Source organism: Melanostigma gelatinosum (assembly GCF_949748355.1).
Source record: "Melanostigma gelatinosum genome assembly, chromosome: 19".
NCBI lineage: Eukaryota > Metazoa > Chordata > Actinopteri > Perciformes > Zoarcidae > Melanostigma > Melanostigma gelatinosum.
The window spans coordinates 9,458,536-9,476,299 of NC_136652.1; the positions used below are offsets into that span (position 1 = coordinate 9,458,536).

At 41.7% G+C, this 17,764-nt stretch overlaps 2 protein-coding genes across 2 annotated transcripts in view; one reads left to right on the forward strand and one right to left on the reverse strand.

Moving 5' to 3' along the window:
• The window catches only part of syne2a (spectrin repeat containing, nuclear envelope 2a), a gene marked incomplete at its 5' end in the record, with an annotated part of 83,876 nt that extends 78,672 nt beyond the window's left edge, over positions 1-5,204 (forward strand). Inside the window, 8 exons of the mRNA XM_079291148.1 lie at positions 538-671; positions 817-943; positions 1,439-1,626; positions 1,708-1,884; positions 2,744-2,872; positions 2,958-3,149; positions 3,769-3,842; positions 4,073-5,204. Of these exons, the coding sequence (XP_079147274.1) occupies positions 538-671; positions 817-943; positions 1,439-1,626; positions 1,708-1,884; positions 2,744-2,872; positions 2,958-3,149; positions 3,769-3,842; positions 4,073-4,280 (1,229 nt within the window). The 3' untranslated portion in view covers positions 4,281-5,204. The remainder of the gene's footprint in view (positions 1-537; positions 672-816; positions 944-1,438; positions 1,627-1,707; positions 1,885-2,743; positions 2,873-2,957; positions 3,150-3,768; positions 3,843-4,072) is intronic.
• A 4,969-nt stretch (positions 5,205-10,173) lies between these two features.
• On the reverse strand, positions 10,174-16,171 carry esr2a (estrogen receptor 2a; the record flags this gene model as incomplete). The annotated part of the gene is made up of 8 exons (XM_079291149.1): positions 10,174-10,411; positions 10,575-10,758; positions 11,521-11,654; positions 12,859-12,997; positions 13,607-13,915; positions 14,656-14,772; positions 15,076-15,242; positions 15,762-16,171. 8 exons carry the CDS (start codon positions 16,169-16,171, stop codon positions 10,174-10,176), a joined length of 1,698 nt encoding a protein of 565 aa, XP_079147275.1.
• Positions 16,172-17,764: the final 1,593 nt, after the last annotated feature.

Here is a 17,764-nt window from a genome sequence, read left to right on the forward strand (position 1 = left end):
TGAAAAACTACTCTGCACTTCAGATAAAACTAATGTTATTGCGACATCTACGCAAACCTCTTCAGGAGCCGCCATTGTTTTTTTTTTAGAAAGAAAGTCGCCTCTCCGTCTCGTCACACCTAAGCCACGCCCGTAGCTGCCAGTAGCTCTTTGGATCCAGTTTTGTAAAATGAAGTTTTGTAACTTAAGAGTTCCCATCACTGATAGCTGTAAATGGTCTTCCAGTGACGTTTCCTTCAGTGGCATTAATTGAGTTGACAATAGTAAATTGTTCCAAATGCCATTCCCTGGCATACAGGGAGATGTTTTTATCTCCCAAATAGAGAGCTACAGTTAAGAAAGTATAAGTCTCACCAAAACAAAAAACCTGCATCTCACAATTTGCCTCCCCGACCAATAATAACCGGTGTTATAAGTCAGCAAATTTGAGAAATACAGTAAACCCAAATTAGAGGTTTTTAGTAGGAAATACTGTTATATTTGTCAAATATGAGGGTGTTTCATATATTTAATAACTTTTATTTTTGTGTGTTTCAGTTTCAAGCAGGTCCATGACTGTACACGAGTCTCCAAGATGGCGATCACAGGGAGACACAGAAACACAGCTGGACTCAGAGGGCCACACTGAGGCTCCTCCCACCCTCACCAGCACCCCTCTAAAGCAGGGCTATGTACGTTTCAAAGCTCCACTGGAGACAAGTAAACCAGTACCAGCTACCTGGGGAGGACATGGAGAGAAGACAATTACTGTAAACATATGAGTAGATGCTTCTCACAGCGTGTGCTCTACTAACAGCGTCTTTCTTGTGTCTGCAGTTGCGTCTCATGTCTGAGTGCAGCGGCAGCATTGAGGACATTAAAAGAGTCTCGCTGATCCTGGATGAGGAGGGGCAGCCGGACGACCTCGGCCTGAGGGGACTGACTGCCTCAGACAAACAGTCAGGTGGGAGACGCTGCGACTTATGACTTGATATTGACTGTGTTGGATTGTGCAGCTCAATACTCAACTCGGCTCAACTCAACCAAGCGGGTTAAACGATTAGAAACCAATGGATGCCTGAAACGGTGGAAAAATGCTTTTAACGTTTAAAAGAAGTTCCAGCTTGTCAGACAGATAAATAAAAGAGCAACTGAGGCCAGTCCATGAAAATGTTTTAAACCACAACACAATAAACCTTTTGAGAGCAGAGCCATGCAACAGATATGTGCTTAAGATGTATTCCTTTCGTGTTGTGTTTCAAAAATCGTCTGTAAACCGGCCCCATGTGCTGCTGTTTCTTCATGTCTGTGTGACAAGCTGTAAGCATTGGCATCCACAGGATACATGGCTGGTGCGACTGTCTATTCATCCATATTTAATGATGGTAAGATTCTCACAGCACCTTGTGACAAAGAACAGCACACAATTCAACATCAGTGAATGTTTTTGCTCTCTCAGGTGTGATTGAACGATGGGAGCTGATCCAGGCTCAGTCCAGGAGCCCACAGGAGGCCCGTCATCTCACATCTGACCTCGACGACATCACTTCCTGGTTGGAAAAGGTGACCCCGGAGCTAGAGCGCCTCCAGCAGTCCGACCCAGCAGCCAGCATTGAGGACTTGGCAGCCAGAGCCACAGAACTAAAGGTGACACTTCAGACCAAACACAACAGATCGGATGCTAAGTATTCCACTGTTGTGTTCATATTCATGGGTATTCTCTTGCAGGAGATGCAGAGGGCGTTTACTCGCTACAAGTCCATCACGCTGTCCGTCAACCTGCGAGCTCAGGAAGCAGCAGAACTACAGGAGAGAGTGGCTGCCGTGAACCAAGGCTGGGGCCGAGCGTGTACGGGCCTCCAGCAGTGGGACACCAGTCTGAGGAAAACGCTGATGCGCTGCCAGGTGAGAAGAAAGTATTCATAATAGACTATTACAGTCTTGTGGTGTCTTGAAATATGAATGACTATTTGCTCTATGCCATTGCTGTTGTTCTGTATGTTTTTTTAATTTGAAGTGTTACTTAAGGTTGATTGTTCTATGAGGTTTATCAGACGTTTCTTCTTTTCTTTCTTATTTTAATGCCATTCACACAGCTTGTAGACATTTTTTATTTGCCCATATTAAAATAAACGCTTCCACTACGTATGTAGCTGTCCACAAACAACATATTTATAAGAGTTTCAAGGTAACGTAGTGCGTGAGTTTGCATTCTTTGGACTCTTATAATCGCATACAGAATAAAGAGCTTCAAAGTTGGGGCTCATTTTAGCAAAGCGAGGAAAAATCTGCATGATGAGTACTTTAACTTTGAGTACTTTAACTTTGAGTACTTTAACTTTGAGTACTTTATGTGTATTTGGATGCTAACACCATTGTACATATACATAATTACTTGTAACTGAGTATTTCTACACTGCAGTTTACTTAAAGCAAAATGATGTAACTTTCGACATAAAAAGAACAGCTTCATTATTTGATGGCACACTGACTTGTAATGGGGAGAATGGTGTCTCTTTCGTTCCCACTCCGCATCCCAAACTTGCATCATGTAGAAGTGCGTTTTGTGTTATGCTTATTGCTATTTGAGAGTTCATCCCCAATGTCACACAAAATAAATCTACGAAGAGTATTTGTGTAAAATTTGTAGTAAAAAAATGTAGGTTGTGCCAAATCTCTAAGCATTACATTTTTGCACTGTTTTGTATTCAGTAAAAGATCCAATTGCTTCTAACTACCACTTATTTTATTGTTCTCCACACAGGAGTTCCATGAAACCCTCCATTCCCTGCTGCTGTGGCTGGCCCACGCAGAGAGCAGACGCTATGCAGTGGACATCAGTGAACCAGCCGCACCTGTTCGAGCCCTGCAGCTACATCTCAGCACGCTCACAGTAAGCGGATCATCGTGTTGTTGTCAAATATTCACTGTCCTGCTTCGGCTGCCCCGTCACCATCTCTTGCGTTTGTGGTTTGAAGGAGCTGCAGAAGGAGCTGCAGGGCAGGCAGACTCAGCAGGCCTCCCTCCAGGCTCTGTGGTCTCAGCTGCAGCCTGAGGACGAGGCCGAGGAGACCGGCGAGGTCGAGGAGAAGCTCCATGTGACGAGCAGCAAACTGAAGAGTCTGCTGAGGCAAGTGGACCGCGACCTCAGCTCTGTTCAACAGCGTCTGGTGAGAGTTTAACGAATAAGCTTTTCTTTGTCATGTCAAACAGCAATCCTGAACTTATGAACTTCTTATATTTAAAAACCAGATTGTTACCACAGGGTACTTGCAGGGCTCCTGGAATTAAATACCTCTTCAGACCTTTTTTAAGACCATTTCCATGATTTTAAGACCTCAGCGCCATTTCTGAGTGCTAAAGTTACATCAGCGACACACTTAAACTAACATTTTCCAAACATTTATTGTAAGACAGAGACAGCTAATGCAACACAATTCAGATTGATGCAGTGGGAACAAAACACAAGGGAATGAATGAAAACCCAATGCAAGGTTTATTAGAAATATCACTAATACTCGAGAGCAATAGTCTTGTTCCCTGTAACACACACACACACACACACACACACACACACACTTGAACTCTTTTGAATAGAATTACTGTTGGCTACTTTATACCAGTCCTTAATGTTATTGTCTTTTTTTACATGCGTTGTGTCACAAGTAAAGGAATTGGAGGTCAAGAAAACTATGTTTAAGACTTTTTTAATACACTTTAAGATCCTGCGGGACACCCTGTGTATGTTGAAATTAGGGATGGTGAAATAATAATGTGTCTTTTATTCAGGATTGTGAAACTGCATCAGATGTCCAAGGCCAAAGCGCATCTGCAGATCCAAAGAAAGGTTCTTCGACTCAAAGGTGTGCAGAAAGACTTCAGTATATTGGCATTTATTAATACAGTACTATTTAATGGTGTCTGAAATCCATCATTTGTTGATGACAAGTTGACAAACAAAAGACTGCAGATACTGAAAAGTGTTTGCAGGCTCTCCTGGTGTTGTTACAATATGTCCTTATCACTCAATAGTGTGTGTATTTCCTTTATTCCTGTAATAAACTTGTGTCCACGTGTCTTGTGCGTCATGCAGAGAGAAGAACGGCTCGCCCCCGCCTCGCTCCTTCTTTTACCGGGTCCTTCGAGCTGCCTTCCCCCTCCACCTCCTCCTACTGGTTCTCCTGCTCCTCCCCTGTCTGATTCCTCAGTCAGAGAGCGACCCCGGCTGTACTGGGGCCAACAACTTCGCCCGGTCCTTCTACCCCATGTTACGCTACACCAACGGCCCACCGCCAACCTGACAGAAATGTACTTAGGAAGAAGATATAGAGACTGAAAACATAATGAAAATCACAAGCCACCTTTTTGCCACACCTGAACAAACATGTAGAAATGATGTCAAGCTGATGAATTGATTGTCTTCCAAAAGAAACGTCATTAAGGGGTCTTTGAACAGATTGTATTTATTTCACAAACAAAATGAACTGTTTCAATTTGGAAAACCACCACGTGTGATCACAAATGCAGATATTTTAGCTTAACAATGGAAAGATCTGCAGCCTCTTGGAGATCTCCCTTTAAGGAGTGACACAGTAGATGGGGTGTCTTGACACTTGTAGAGGGGTAAAGCAGAAAACACAGTGTAATAACAGGTAAGATACATATCTGAGATACAGCGAACATATTCCAGTGAGTTCATTTGATAACGAGAGGCCGGAATTAAGATGAAAAAGAGTTTCCAAACAGCATAATAGTGACTGTAACAACTCCCTGTTCGATTTTTTTGAACCGTTGACATTTATTTTTGTCTAACCTGGCGCTTAAAAGAAGAAAATCATGCATAATCTATTTTTATGTGGGAATGAATTCTTCAAAAAGTTTATTTTTTACATCAAAGACACTTGTTAAAATGTTGATGTTATCTTTATGAAGCCAAATGTCGTCACTTTCATACACAATTGTATGAACTTATTTGTTTAGAGGTTATTTGTCTTGAGTTGATCGTAAGTAGACATGTTCATGCCTCCCGGTGCACTGTTGAAACACTAGATTTAGCAGGAGAACTTGTATGTACAAAATGTAAAAATACAATTGTTATTTATAACATCAAATGGTTGATGTATGCTCCTACTTTTCTGGTTGTAAACATTTTCTTAACTCTGTTTACTCAAAGTAATTGTTTTGCCTAGAATGATGAACAAATAAAAATGTAAATATGCACTTTACAGAGGGATGCAGTATATGCTTTGGTCAGTGAAGAGGCCTTCACATTTTTTTTTTTTTTTTTTTTTTTTTTTTTAAATAGTAGTATGTCGAAAAAAGTTTTTTAAAAAGTTGCAGTATAGTATGTCAGAAAAAGATATTAAAAATAGTCATAGTACGTGGAAAAAAGTAAAAGAAAAAGTCTTTGTATGTGGAAAAATGTCACAGTATAGTTTGTGGGAGTTATAGTACAGTATGTCCTAAGAAATTTATAGTATAGTATGTCGAAAAAAGTTTTAAAAAACTCATAGTAAAGTATGTTGATAAAAGTAATGAAAAAAAGTCAGTATAGTATGTCGAAAAAAGGAAAAAAGTCAAAGTATAGTATGTCGAAAATGGTTTTTAAAAAGTCGTACTATAGTATGACGAAAGATGTCATAGTATAGTTTGTGGAAATTAGTTAAAAAAAATAAATGATAGTATAGTATGTCGTAGGAAATTTAGTAGTAAATAAGTCATAGTATAGTGTGTCGAAAAAAGTAATGAAAAAAAGTTAAGTATAGTATGTCAAAAAATGGCACAGGATAGTTTGTGGAAAAAAGTTAAAAGAGTGATAGTAAAGTTTGTTAAAAGTCATACTATAGCATGTCGATAAACGTCATTTAAACAGTCAGAAACATGTCGTAGTATGGCCAAAAGGCATATAAAAGTCAGAGTATAGCGCGTCAGAAAACTTAAATCTGATATTATAGTATGTCATAAAAAGTTATAAAAAAGTCATTGTGTAAGTCATAAAAAAATCTTAGGATAGTTTGTCATTAAACTTCATAAAAAGTGATAGTACAGTATGTCATAAAATGTAACAAAATAGATATAGATAATAGATATAGATAATAGTATATTTCACAAATAGTATCGTGCGTCCTAAGAAATCTTTCAAATCTCATAGTAAAGTATGTTTATGAAAGTCATAAAAAGTCAGTGTAATATGTCAGAAAGTCATTAAAATGTCATATTGTATGTAATGAAAAGCAAAAAAAGTTATAGTGTAGCATGTCATTAAAAAGTCATAGCATGTCTTTGAACAGATATACATCGAGAACAAGGTCAAAAATGGAAAAAAGTGACTTTTTAAGATCCTGCAGACACCAAAGTGCCTCTGCAGATCCAAAGAAAGGTTTCTCTACTCAAAGGTTTGCAGAAAGACTTACGTATTTTGCCTTTTAGTGAGAAAGGTTTACTTGCAGATGCGCAGGAGTGTTCTCAGACTCTCCTGATTTCGTTGAGGTATGTCCTTATCACCCAATAGTGTGTGTATTTCCTGTATTCCTGTAATAAACATCCATGTGTCTTGCGTGTCATGCAGAGAGAAGACATGTCTCGCCTGGCTCCTTCTGCGCACAGAAATTGTATTTCTATTCATAAAGATTTGATCTGAGAACAGAATTTTGTATTTATTTCACGAACAAACCCATTTAACTGTATTTCAATCATGACAAACACCACGTTAACAAAAAAGCCAATATTTTAGTTGAATAATGCAAAGATCTGCAGCCTAAGTGTGGAGGGGTAAAGCAGGAAACATGCTGGAGCAGTGGCAGTAACAGGTAAGATATTTTAAATATCCTTCAGCTACTGTAGAAGCCACCGTGCAAATTCCAGCAATGATTGGAAAATCAGCTGGAAGCCAAATAAGATGGGGGGGGGGGGGGGGGGGAATAATTTTCAGTATAAAAGTGACTGTACACAAGTCCTTGCTTAGCTTTTATCGGATGTTTTTTAATTCAAACGTATACATTATCTAGGGCTGGGCGATAAATCGATTTAATCGATTAATTCGAATGTGTGCTTTAAGGCGATGTGTTTTATTGAAAATCGAGAAAATCGCCCCCACCCCTCCCCCCCGTTGGGTTCCCGTAGTAGAGTGCGCGCGCATTGTTTACAAACTAAAACAATGGCGGCCAGCAGCTTCACTGCTGGCCGCCGCCGCCGCCACCTCACAACAACAACCCAGCATTTTGGAGACATTCACCAACTGTACTCCGCATGAGAAGAAGAGTGCCCGGTGGAAAGCCATCACGGATGCAGTCGCGATGTATATCGCAAAAGATATGGTGCCCATATACACCGTGGAAAAGCCGGGGTTTATTCACCGTCTCAAAGCTTTGGACCCCAGGTACGTGCTACCAAGCCGTAAACATTTTTCTGACGTTGCCTTGCCTCGGCTGTACAATAGTACACGCCAAAGGATCTCTGCGGAGCTGGAGGGGATGTCATTCTACTCCGCAACAACTGACCTGTGGTCCAGCAGGTTGACCCAGACACCGATCCACTTGACTGGTGGAAGCGTCACCAACTTAACTTTCCAAGGCTAAGTACTTTAGCAAAGAAATACCTCTCTGTGCCAGCTACAAGTGCCCCCTCTGAGAGGCTTTTCAGTGTGTGGGGGGGGCATTGTTACATGCCACCGTGCATGCCTGAAGCCAGAGGTAGTAGACAGGCTTGTCTTCCTGGCAAAAAATATTTAGAAAAAACATGCACTACTGTTTAATACTGTTGGTTATGTTGTGAATGCACTTGATTTTGTTTACATGCACTTATTTACTGTGCAAAATATGTTATGTTGATGTTAGATCAGATGTTGCACTTTTGAAAATGTGAATGTTAAAGGGTCACATACATTTTATTTCATGCTGTGTTTGTATCAGTGTATTCAGTTAGAAAAGCTTACTGTAAAAAGTTACATTTGCACAGTTGTTTACAATGGAAGGCTACTATTTAATGCCATTTAATGTTATGTTTAATTAAATTTTATATTTAAATGATTCAGGCAAACAAAAGAGTGACCAAATACTTTTTGTATACTACAGGCACCTTTCTACAATGTTCAGGTTTTGTTTGCACTTTATTTTTATCAACCTACTTGGGAAAATCATCACAAAATAAAAGAAAAAATTGTTTTCAACAGCTTCTGTCATCTGCAAAAAATTTTGGGGGAAAAAAATCGATTTAAATCGTGAATCGGATTTTTTGTAAAAAAATCGGAGATTTTTTTTTTAGGCCATATCGCCCAGCCCTAACATTATCCATTCATTTTATTTTATGACATTCCATTTTTTTACATCAAAGACTGTTAAAATTGTAATGTTACCTCTATGAAGCCAACCGTACATAATTAAGGCAGTTTTATACACATAATTGTGTAAACATATCTTTTTAGACATAAAATATAAAACATAGTTCGTAGTTCGGTCAAACTGCATGGTGGAACACACTGGAGATACCGTTTGATAATTGATGGAATACCCAGAAGTCCTTTCACCAGACACAAACTAGGCACATCATCACAATATTGTCTGGGAAACATAAAGTACAACCTAAGTACACAGTCAAAATACAGTTTGCAAGAATGCATAAAGAGTGTGACCAGAGGAAAAGCATATATTTACATATTATGCGCCCTTCTTGCAGTGATCCTGATTGTCGAAGCACGACTGTGCACACGATGACTAGCTACTGTAGACTGCTCTAAGATACAAAAATAATTTTCCTGTTCTTCAAGCAAAACTTCACAGATCGAGTGCAATGTTGTCTTCAGAGCAATAATGGTTATGATACTTTTTCCTCTCTGAAAACAAATGTTATGTCTCTGACGAGGAAGCCAGGACTGTACAGGGACAATTGACCAATCTGCAGAAGGCCCTCAGGTGTGAGTATGAGCTGTAAAGCGCCCTCTAGTGGTCAGTAGGAGCAGGAAACAATAGCTGGTTTCAATTCTCAAATACTTTTTCAATCTTTCAGTGGCCTAACTGAAATGTTTCCTGTCAATATTCTAAGCTAGATGGGTATCTACGTCTACGACTAAAATAGACTCATTGTCATTTTAACCAAGACAAAACAATGTTCAGCATTTAGCAACAACAGTTCCCATATTTTAGCCACATGTATGCTGTCAAAGTCTTCCAGGTGCTGTAGTTGTTGAATGCTAACTAAATAGCGATACCGTCTTCCATCACATGATATGTCATTTTGCATTAAAGAAATAGTGAACACAGTACACTTGCTTGAATTTCTCGCCAAGAGTTAGACGAGAGGATCGAAACCATTCATGTCTGTGGATGTCAATTATGACAGGAACGTGTCGTTACCAGCAACTCTAAAGCTCTCCAACATATCTCATTTGTTTAATCTGAACAAAAAAAAACTAAAATGTCACATTGGTTATGTTTTTTGTACATATTAAACAACCAACATATCTTATATTATTAGTAAGTTTCAGAGGCGCTGATAGCTAGCCGTTTCCCCCCGTCTTTATGCTAAGCTAAGCTAACCGTCTGCGATACATATTCATCGTAGAGCTGGGAGAGTGGTATTGATCAATTTATAGATTAAATGAAAAGATGGGAATGTTTGTCTAGTCCAGAGAAACAAATACCTTTTTAGGTATTTTATCATTTGGATGAATAAAATATGCAAATTGAATATATACACTCAGCCATCAAATAAACAGCTACCTCGAAAGAAGATGTATAACAATTCACTATATTGTCTTTTTATACATCATCGTATCACCCAAACCCATCTATATCCAACAGGGCTTGTGCATATCTCTTTTTGTCATTATTTACACCCAGCGCGCTCTGTTGGACCTCCAGACCAATACCAGACACGGACGATAAATATTTGAATATGATCAGATATGAAATTTGCTTCTCAGCTCAAGAGAATCACGGCAGTAACATATTACAGCAACGTTTAAGCAAGAGCTGGTGCTCCAGGCCAAATGATCAATAAGAACTGGTTTCCAGTCTAATTTTTCAATATGTAGTGATACAGAGAGTTTGGTCTGTCTGCAGAGTGACGTCCTACGATTCAAGAGTTCACCATCATGAGTACACGGTGTCACAGAATTCAGCCAAATGTTCCAGCAAAAAGTCTCATCAGTCTTGTGAATTAGTTTTGTGCAAAGCGGTGAAAACGCATTGCACGGAACTACTTGCGTTCACCTCCGCTCGCAGTGCTGCTGGGAGTCCAGGTACCCGAGGGTCCGCTACTGGAGCCGTGGGGCCGAGCAGCAACCTGCGCCTGGTCCCCGGGCTCCTGCTGGGAAGGCCGGCGGGCCAGACGGGAGCCGTGCATGATGTGGGCGTCCAACATCTCCAGCAACAGGTCATACAAAGGCACCATGTTCTTCATTTTCATGCAGTGGAGGTGGTCCATGCCTTTGTTGCTGCATATTTGGAGAGAAGAAGAGAGCACCGAAGGCAAGTGCTTTGTTTAATAACAGTCCATAAAATCAGCAAGTTATTTGTAAAAAGAAAGGTACCATTCTCTCCAACACATAAATTAGCAATTTTGTATCGAGAACATCCATGACTATGGGGTCCTTTTACCTGGCATGGCGGATGTGTGAGAGCATCATGAGCAGGTGGGCGAGGCGGGTGTACTGTTGGCGGAAGCTGAGGCCGGTTTTGGCGATGGCCCACACCAGAGCGTCCGTCACGGCGTCCAGAAGACGCAGCAGCTTGGAGCGACTCTGCAGCTCCTCGCTGCCCTCTGACGAGTTGAGGCACATGTCTGGTGACACACGGAGAGGAGCAGACATCTTGATTTTAACAAATTGTAATTGATGCATTGTGACGATGACAATTCTGGTGCGATTGGACAAATCGACATCCAATCTTTTTCATCTCAGACAATTAGTCGCTTTCTTTAGCCTTCATTTTAGTCTAAGCCTTTATTTTGAAATAAATATTGGCTAAATATCTAAAACAAATTAAGCCACGACTGTACAAACTACTGTATAACTTTTCAATTATGTTACAAGGTTGGTGTCAAATATTACATTTTTTACATCCTGCTTACACACAAATGTTCAAACACATGAAAAGATAAGATTAAGGAGATTGGTGCAAAAACTGAGCCCTGTTCGACTCGCTGGCTGAGGGATTTAAAAGGGAAAACAGAAACATTAGTCGGATGTTAATTACTCCACGGAATAGCTGCTCACCAGAGAGACTCTGACCTTGTTCATCCTCAAACAGGCACAGTTTGTTGCTGCGAGCATTCAGCAGAACCAACGAGAGCATATACACAGTGTTCCCATTAGGCTTTTCACTGGTACGTTATTTAGCTGGTCCCCTTGCCAACCCTGTGCAGACTCCCGCACAGACAAGATCACATGCTGAGACACCAATCACTCAGCTGTGGCGTCACGTAGTGACGCGTCACAGACACAAACATGCATCTCCTTGTCTCACCTGCACACATAGAGAGGACATAGGCTGCACAAAGGCCTTATAAGTGTATGTACACACACACGCACACACACACACTTACTGGAGTTAAGGAGGATCATGGCCTTGAGGCAGACGTACTCCTCTCTCTGGAGCTTGAGTTCTCTCACCCTGGACGTGGCAGCTATCAGCATATCAAAGATCTCCGAGAGGCCCTGGACACAGCTCCCCTCTTCTCTACCATGCAAAGACACAGAAACCTCTTTATTTTTTTTGCCTTTTGGGAAATTAGGTAGAAATCTTGTGACATTTTGCAAAAATGCAGCATGGATTTAACTCTCACCAACATCCAAAAGATGGCAATGGAGCGGTACTTGTTTAGCAGTTAATATTTCGGTAAAGGAATTCTCGGCTGGATTATGAGATCGTTTTATTAACACTTCTGTAACAGAGTTTGACTGAAAGTTGCAGAAATAGCAGAAGATTCCAGTCGTAGAAAGTAGCTGAGTACATTTTATACTCTATACTTCTATTCCACTACATTTCAGAAGGAAATATTCAGCTTTAGTTACCCGTTACTTTTCAAAATAAATCCTACAAACAATGGCTGCAGACAATGCACTGCACTATTTCGAAGGCATGATATGACAATAAGGTCTACCGCAAAGGAAGTGCCGGTGAGTCGGAGAGATCAAGACGCTTTGTTCAAGCTTTAGAAGCAGCTGAGTGTCAGCAGAAACTTCTCATTGAGTGCAAGCACAGATGCAGGCAGAGCTGCTCATCAGTTTCTAAACGACAGAGCTGCGGAGGAGGTGGCAGTTTGAACTCCCACATTGGAAATGAAGCTATATCTTTGTTAGTTATCAGCAGTAGGATCTAAATCGCATTGTGGCCGGCCTTGCACTGAACGTGGGATGGATGATCTTTGATTTCAGTTTATTGTACTCTCAACAAATGGGGGCTGGGGCACATCGTGCACTGTTCTCTTAAGACCGATACTGATGTTGACAATTGAGAAGGAGAAAAAACAAACGACAAACACCAGTACTCCTTTTTCCAATCATAAATAAACAAACTAGACTTACAACTTCAAGTGGAATCCTCGTCAAAATTATTAAAATTTCAGTCCTGGTTGATTTTGTGACACCCGTGGTTACTGTGGTAACAGCAAGTGAAGTTTAAAAACACTCCTTGAGCAGCTGCTTTGTCAGACATACACCAGTAACGATGTGATAGATACATGCACAGTTTCCTGTGAATCCAATGTGCGTGTGGAAGAAATTTGAATCGTGCGATAATGGCGGACCCCGCCACTAACAATAAAACTATAAAACCATAGTAAACTATGTAAAACTACATCCACAGTGACTATGATGATGATGCCAAACTGTCCCTTTAATCAAGCTTGTGCGGTCGATATGCGAGATGTCGGCGGTGGTACCTGCTCAGGCTGAGGTCAGGGGAGAAGATAAGCTTCCCCGGATGGTCCACTGACCTCCACATCAGTCCGATCATCAGCACCTCCAGCCAGCAGCACTCCAGCAGGTGCACTTGGTCCAAAAGGCTGAGCTCTCCAAACCCTGAGGAAATGACATGATCAAACAGTATGTAACCGTGTGCTGCCAGTGATGCTCCACACAGACGACAAGCAGCACTCATCGTGTCCAAACTAGTGCTGAAACGATAGGTTGATTGCAGTCCTTATTCATTAGGTAACGTATCCAAATCGGGTCACAAGCAAGTTAAGGAAAACAGTTTTGGGGCCATGTACCCACTGACAGTGTATGACCTGTGCTATTATCTGTTTTCAGCCACACTGTGAGTGACTCCGTCTAGTAGGGACACACAAACACGTCACCTCAGGGTGAGGTAAAAGGTTTCTGGGTCATAGTGTCCGCCTGAAGCAAAGGAAGAGAAGCCATGGCTGAAAAATCGGCTGAAGTCACAGCCTTCCATTGGTTTGTCTGTCACAATCAGCACAGGCTCGACTCCCGTGCTGAATAAAGCAGAGACACTTACGGCGGCTAGCTAAGATACAGTCGGTAACTCAAGTGTACAGCTGACTGAGCTGCTGAGGTGTCACTGAGGAATGTGATCCTATTATGCATAACATAGCTCAACGACTGTAATGTCACTCAAATTGATCGTGATTTTCCTTTAAAAGGTTCCCTGCATACCCAGACACACACCTGGAATCTTCTTGGCCCAGCTGATCATGTGAACCAGCTCCTTATCAGCCAGGTTGGTGAGCGACATCATGACGTTCGCTTCAGTCAGCGGCCTCCTCATGTCCTTCATGAGGTAGATCGCCGGCGGCTCCGCCTCCATTATCCGCCCGATCAGCTGTTCTGGTGTCAGTGCGGGAGGGTGGGGCTCGTTTAACAAACCCGCCGCTGGTCCGGCCAACGTCTTTGGTCCGTTGGTTCTGCCCTGTGAGGACAGATGGGTCACTCGCCTCGCCTGGGGGTTCCTGTTGTTCCCACGCTCCTTTCGCATACCTGAGACAAAGAAAACAAGCCATTTTACAATGGCGCTGGACATATTTCACCATCCATACTGCTTGTGAAATAAGACTATAGCTCGTTTGGTTTTCAGGATTTCTGTTTTGGCCTCTTGGAGGCAGTAAAAAATGACAGTTGCTTATTAACACCTCCTATAGATATGGAGCATCATCAGCAGCTCCGTCTTTGGTCTCCTGAGGGAAATATCTGGCTCTGACGCTGTTAAACGATCCACAACGTTCACCAGCTAGTTGCCGACTTTGTCCGACTGCGTTTTGAGGCTGGGCAGGTGGTGAACAGTGTTTTTTTTCCAGAGGGTTTTTTGTTCGACTTTTGCTGGAAAGGACCGTTTAATAAGTCGATATTCCCCAAAAAGCTGCGAGAATACATCGCTAAAAATCTTTATTATGGCTGCTTTAAATACTAAATACAGTGTGGGTCGCTAGAAATCCCAGACAGCAAACGGCAATCTTTTCCACATTTTTTAGCAGCTGTTAAACAGATTAAGTTTACGTTGGATCGAAGAACCACCTTTCCTGGCTGCTGGAGCGCGATCATGGTGCTCTGGGAAAAGGAGCAACATGACTCTAGAACAAACAAAGCCACGGGGAACTTTTCAAATGACAACCAGAACAGCATGTTGGTTAAACAAAAAAAAAAAAAAAGAGATGGTATGTTGTCTGGTTACAGTTTAATGTTCTTCGCGGGCAGAAATAAGAGAATACAAAGAAACTTACCACACTTGGTCATGCCAACTTCACAGCATTTGCGAAGGCGACACGCCTGGCAGCTCTTGCGGCGGTTCTTGTCTATAGTGCATTGATTGGTTGCTGGACAAATGTAGTCATTGTGTCCTGAGACGACGACAAGAAGAAGAAAGAGAAAAGACGAGGAGAAAAAGCTCAGTGTTAATGATGCAAATTCTTCTTTTGCAGTTTGAGAATTCAACACAAATCGACAGCCGTGTTCATCTTATATGCTAAATAGCACTAAACACAGAGTAAGTTGAATGATTTATGAACAAATATCTGCAAAACTAAAGTATTGGTTAAAATGAAAATGCTGACCTCATGATGATGCTAAAGTAAAAGTTAAGGGATCAACAAAGTTATCACGGCTATCTTGAGTTGGACACGCTGTGTATCTGCGTGTCTCACCTTGGATGCTCCTCTTGAAGAAGGCCTTGCACCCCTCACACGACCAGACGCCGTAGTGGTAGCCCGAGGCGTAGTCGTGACACACGGCACAGTAGTGGAGGTCGGCCTTCCCGCCGGACGACACCACGGCTTCCTCGCTCTCCTGAGAACGACTCCTCACACTCTGACTAACAGATACGTTTCAGTCATGATTTCAAGACAAAAGAAGAAAGAGAAACACGTGGAACGAGTCATTTCATGAGCAGGATGTTTCAATGAATCATTACCATCTTTAGATTAGTTTGGCTTTTTGCAGCCTTCGTTAAGCAGGCAATAATTGAAGGAGACAGGACAAATGATCATTTTCAGTTATATTTTGGCAGTCATTCTTTTTGTATTAAAAATTCAACCGCGAATACTGACTAGGGCTGAAATAATTAGTTGATTCATCAATTAGTCGGTTGACAGTATTCTTCAATAACTTTGAAAATCAATTAATAAGTTGAGCCATATAACTGCTTGTCACATGAGAGTAATTGCTGATTTGCTCAGCATGTTTAATATGTTGGTGCTTTTGGAATAAAATAATCTGCAGATTAAGTGATGATTTAAAATGATCGTCAGCTGCCGCTCTGCGACAGACAGGTGAGCTTGGGTGAGAGGTAAAACAGTGTGTGCCAGAGTGAGGGCGTGATGCGCCATCCTACCTGGTTGTTACGACACTGTCCCGCTGCGTCAGCTCCACCCATGGACTCTGGATCGGCTGCCCGTGCTGAGGCAGAGTCTGGGAGTGGGGCAGGGTTAGGGGTGCCCCCACGTGGCCGTGGCTGGGCCAGAATAAGGAGGGGCTCAGTGACCGATGGACGGAGGGGCAGTCTGAAATGCCCTGGCTGGCATAAGTGAACATAGTTGGACTGTAGAAAGGTATGGTGGTGAAGTCGTGGCCGAGGTCGGTGTAGGGGGACGGGATGCAGATGGAATGGCTTGTTTCCAGGGAAAAGCCAGGAGAGGAGGAGCTGAGGGCCGGAGGAAGGACGCGACAGTTAATTCGACTGGAGTCCACCTCCTGGAGCTGGAGGAGGGGCAGATCCTTTTCTCGGGAGGAGGCAGCGGCCATCGCAACTATAGACGGTCTGCGTATCCCCGGCTTTAACGCATCATCGACAGAGAATATGAGCCTGGGATGGAGTTATCTCCTGGTGTCAAGTTCACTGGCCTTGGAATATCAAAGCAAAGACCAGCAGATCTACCAACACAGGCCGGCGTTGTTTAATGTTTCTCATGAGCTCACATTGTAGACTCCCAGAGCGATGAATGACTCCTTTGGCTGACTTTGACTCTGCTCACAAGTAAAATGCAAGATGGATCACATGATCAAACGGATATCAGACGATCCAGAGGGTAGTGAACACAGTCTTCCCAGAGCAGGGGAGATATTCAGTGCTCAGTCTCTGTCCAGCCATGTCACATCATTGAGTGGTCGCACATGGAGTGCTATCCACCTGCAAGACAAAGAGAGAAACGGTAGTCTTCAGCTGAAGTACTGGTTGTGAAGTGTTATGGTGAATTTTGTGACATTAAGTCTGTTCTCAGTAGGGGCTGCGTCTGCCAATTCCTTTAAAAAAAGAAGTGCATGACAGTACCAGGTAACAGGTGTGACCACTTATCTTCTTATCGCGCGAGTAATGTGATGACACCTGAGCACGATCTATTTGCTGAAGATGGCCGTGAGACAGTCAAAAGTAATGTTTTTATATCACAGATCCCAAGGTAATATTTGTCTTTCAAATTGTAAGAGATTTTTTATTTTAAATAAATTTCAAAAAAATGTACAATTGTATTTTTATTGTGACATTTTGTCACATTTGACCCAGGTTTTTTTTATTTATTTATGTATATATATATATATTCTTTAAATTAAACTAACTTTCATGAACAAACACTTCTATGAACTAAATAAACAGAAAATTCTGAGTCGTCATTTTACAAAAACATTAATTGTGAGTCTGTTTAGGATTTTCTTTTTCCTAGAAGTGTAGCGCTTTCGTAAAACAAAAAGTCCAAATCCGTTTTTGAAAATGCAGGACAAATCAAGATCTTGCATTAGGCCTGTATAAAAAAAAAAATCACGTTTCTGGCTGTCTGTGGTTGAAAACCTTCAGAAAAAGTCATACGGATTTAGACTTTTGCTCTACAAAGACACACCGATTCTTCTTTCAAATAAAACTGATTATGTTCATTATTCAGACACACAAGGGAAACACTGTCTGAGAAGTAGACGCTTCCAGTTGGAATAAAATAATACTGCTGCAAGGTGGATTTTCTTTTAGAATGGCAGTGTCATGGCAATGACAAGAGGAAATATGAAATCAGGATTTACTTTGTACTGTAGACAGACACAGCTGGTAGATCAATAAATATAACACACACAAGTACAGTCTATCGGGACATGTTAGTTTACTCTTACGACATCAGATAAAGCTAATCCAGACGAGTTAATCATTCGTGGGTGGCAGGACTCTGTCTTCAGCCGAAGTTGGTACACACTGTCTCCGCCTTTCTGGCATGAAGCTCACTTTTGAAAGTCATAATTAATCCAGAAGAAAAAGGGTCCGTTAATCTTCCCATACGGCTGAGACGCTCTTTTGGTTTTGCTTGCCAACAAAAGTCAATAATCCGTAGGAGTAGCTGAAGTCTTGCGCAGTCAGCG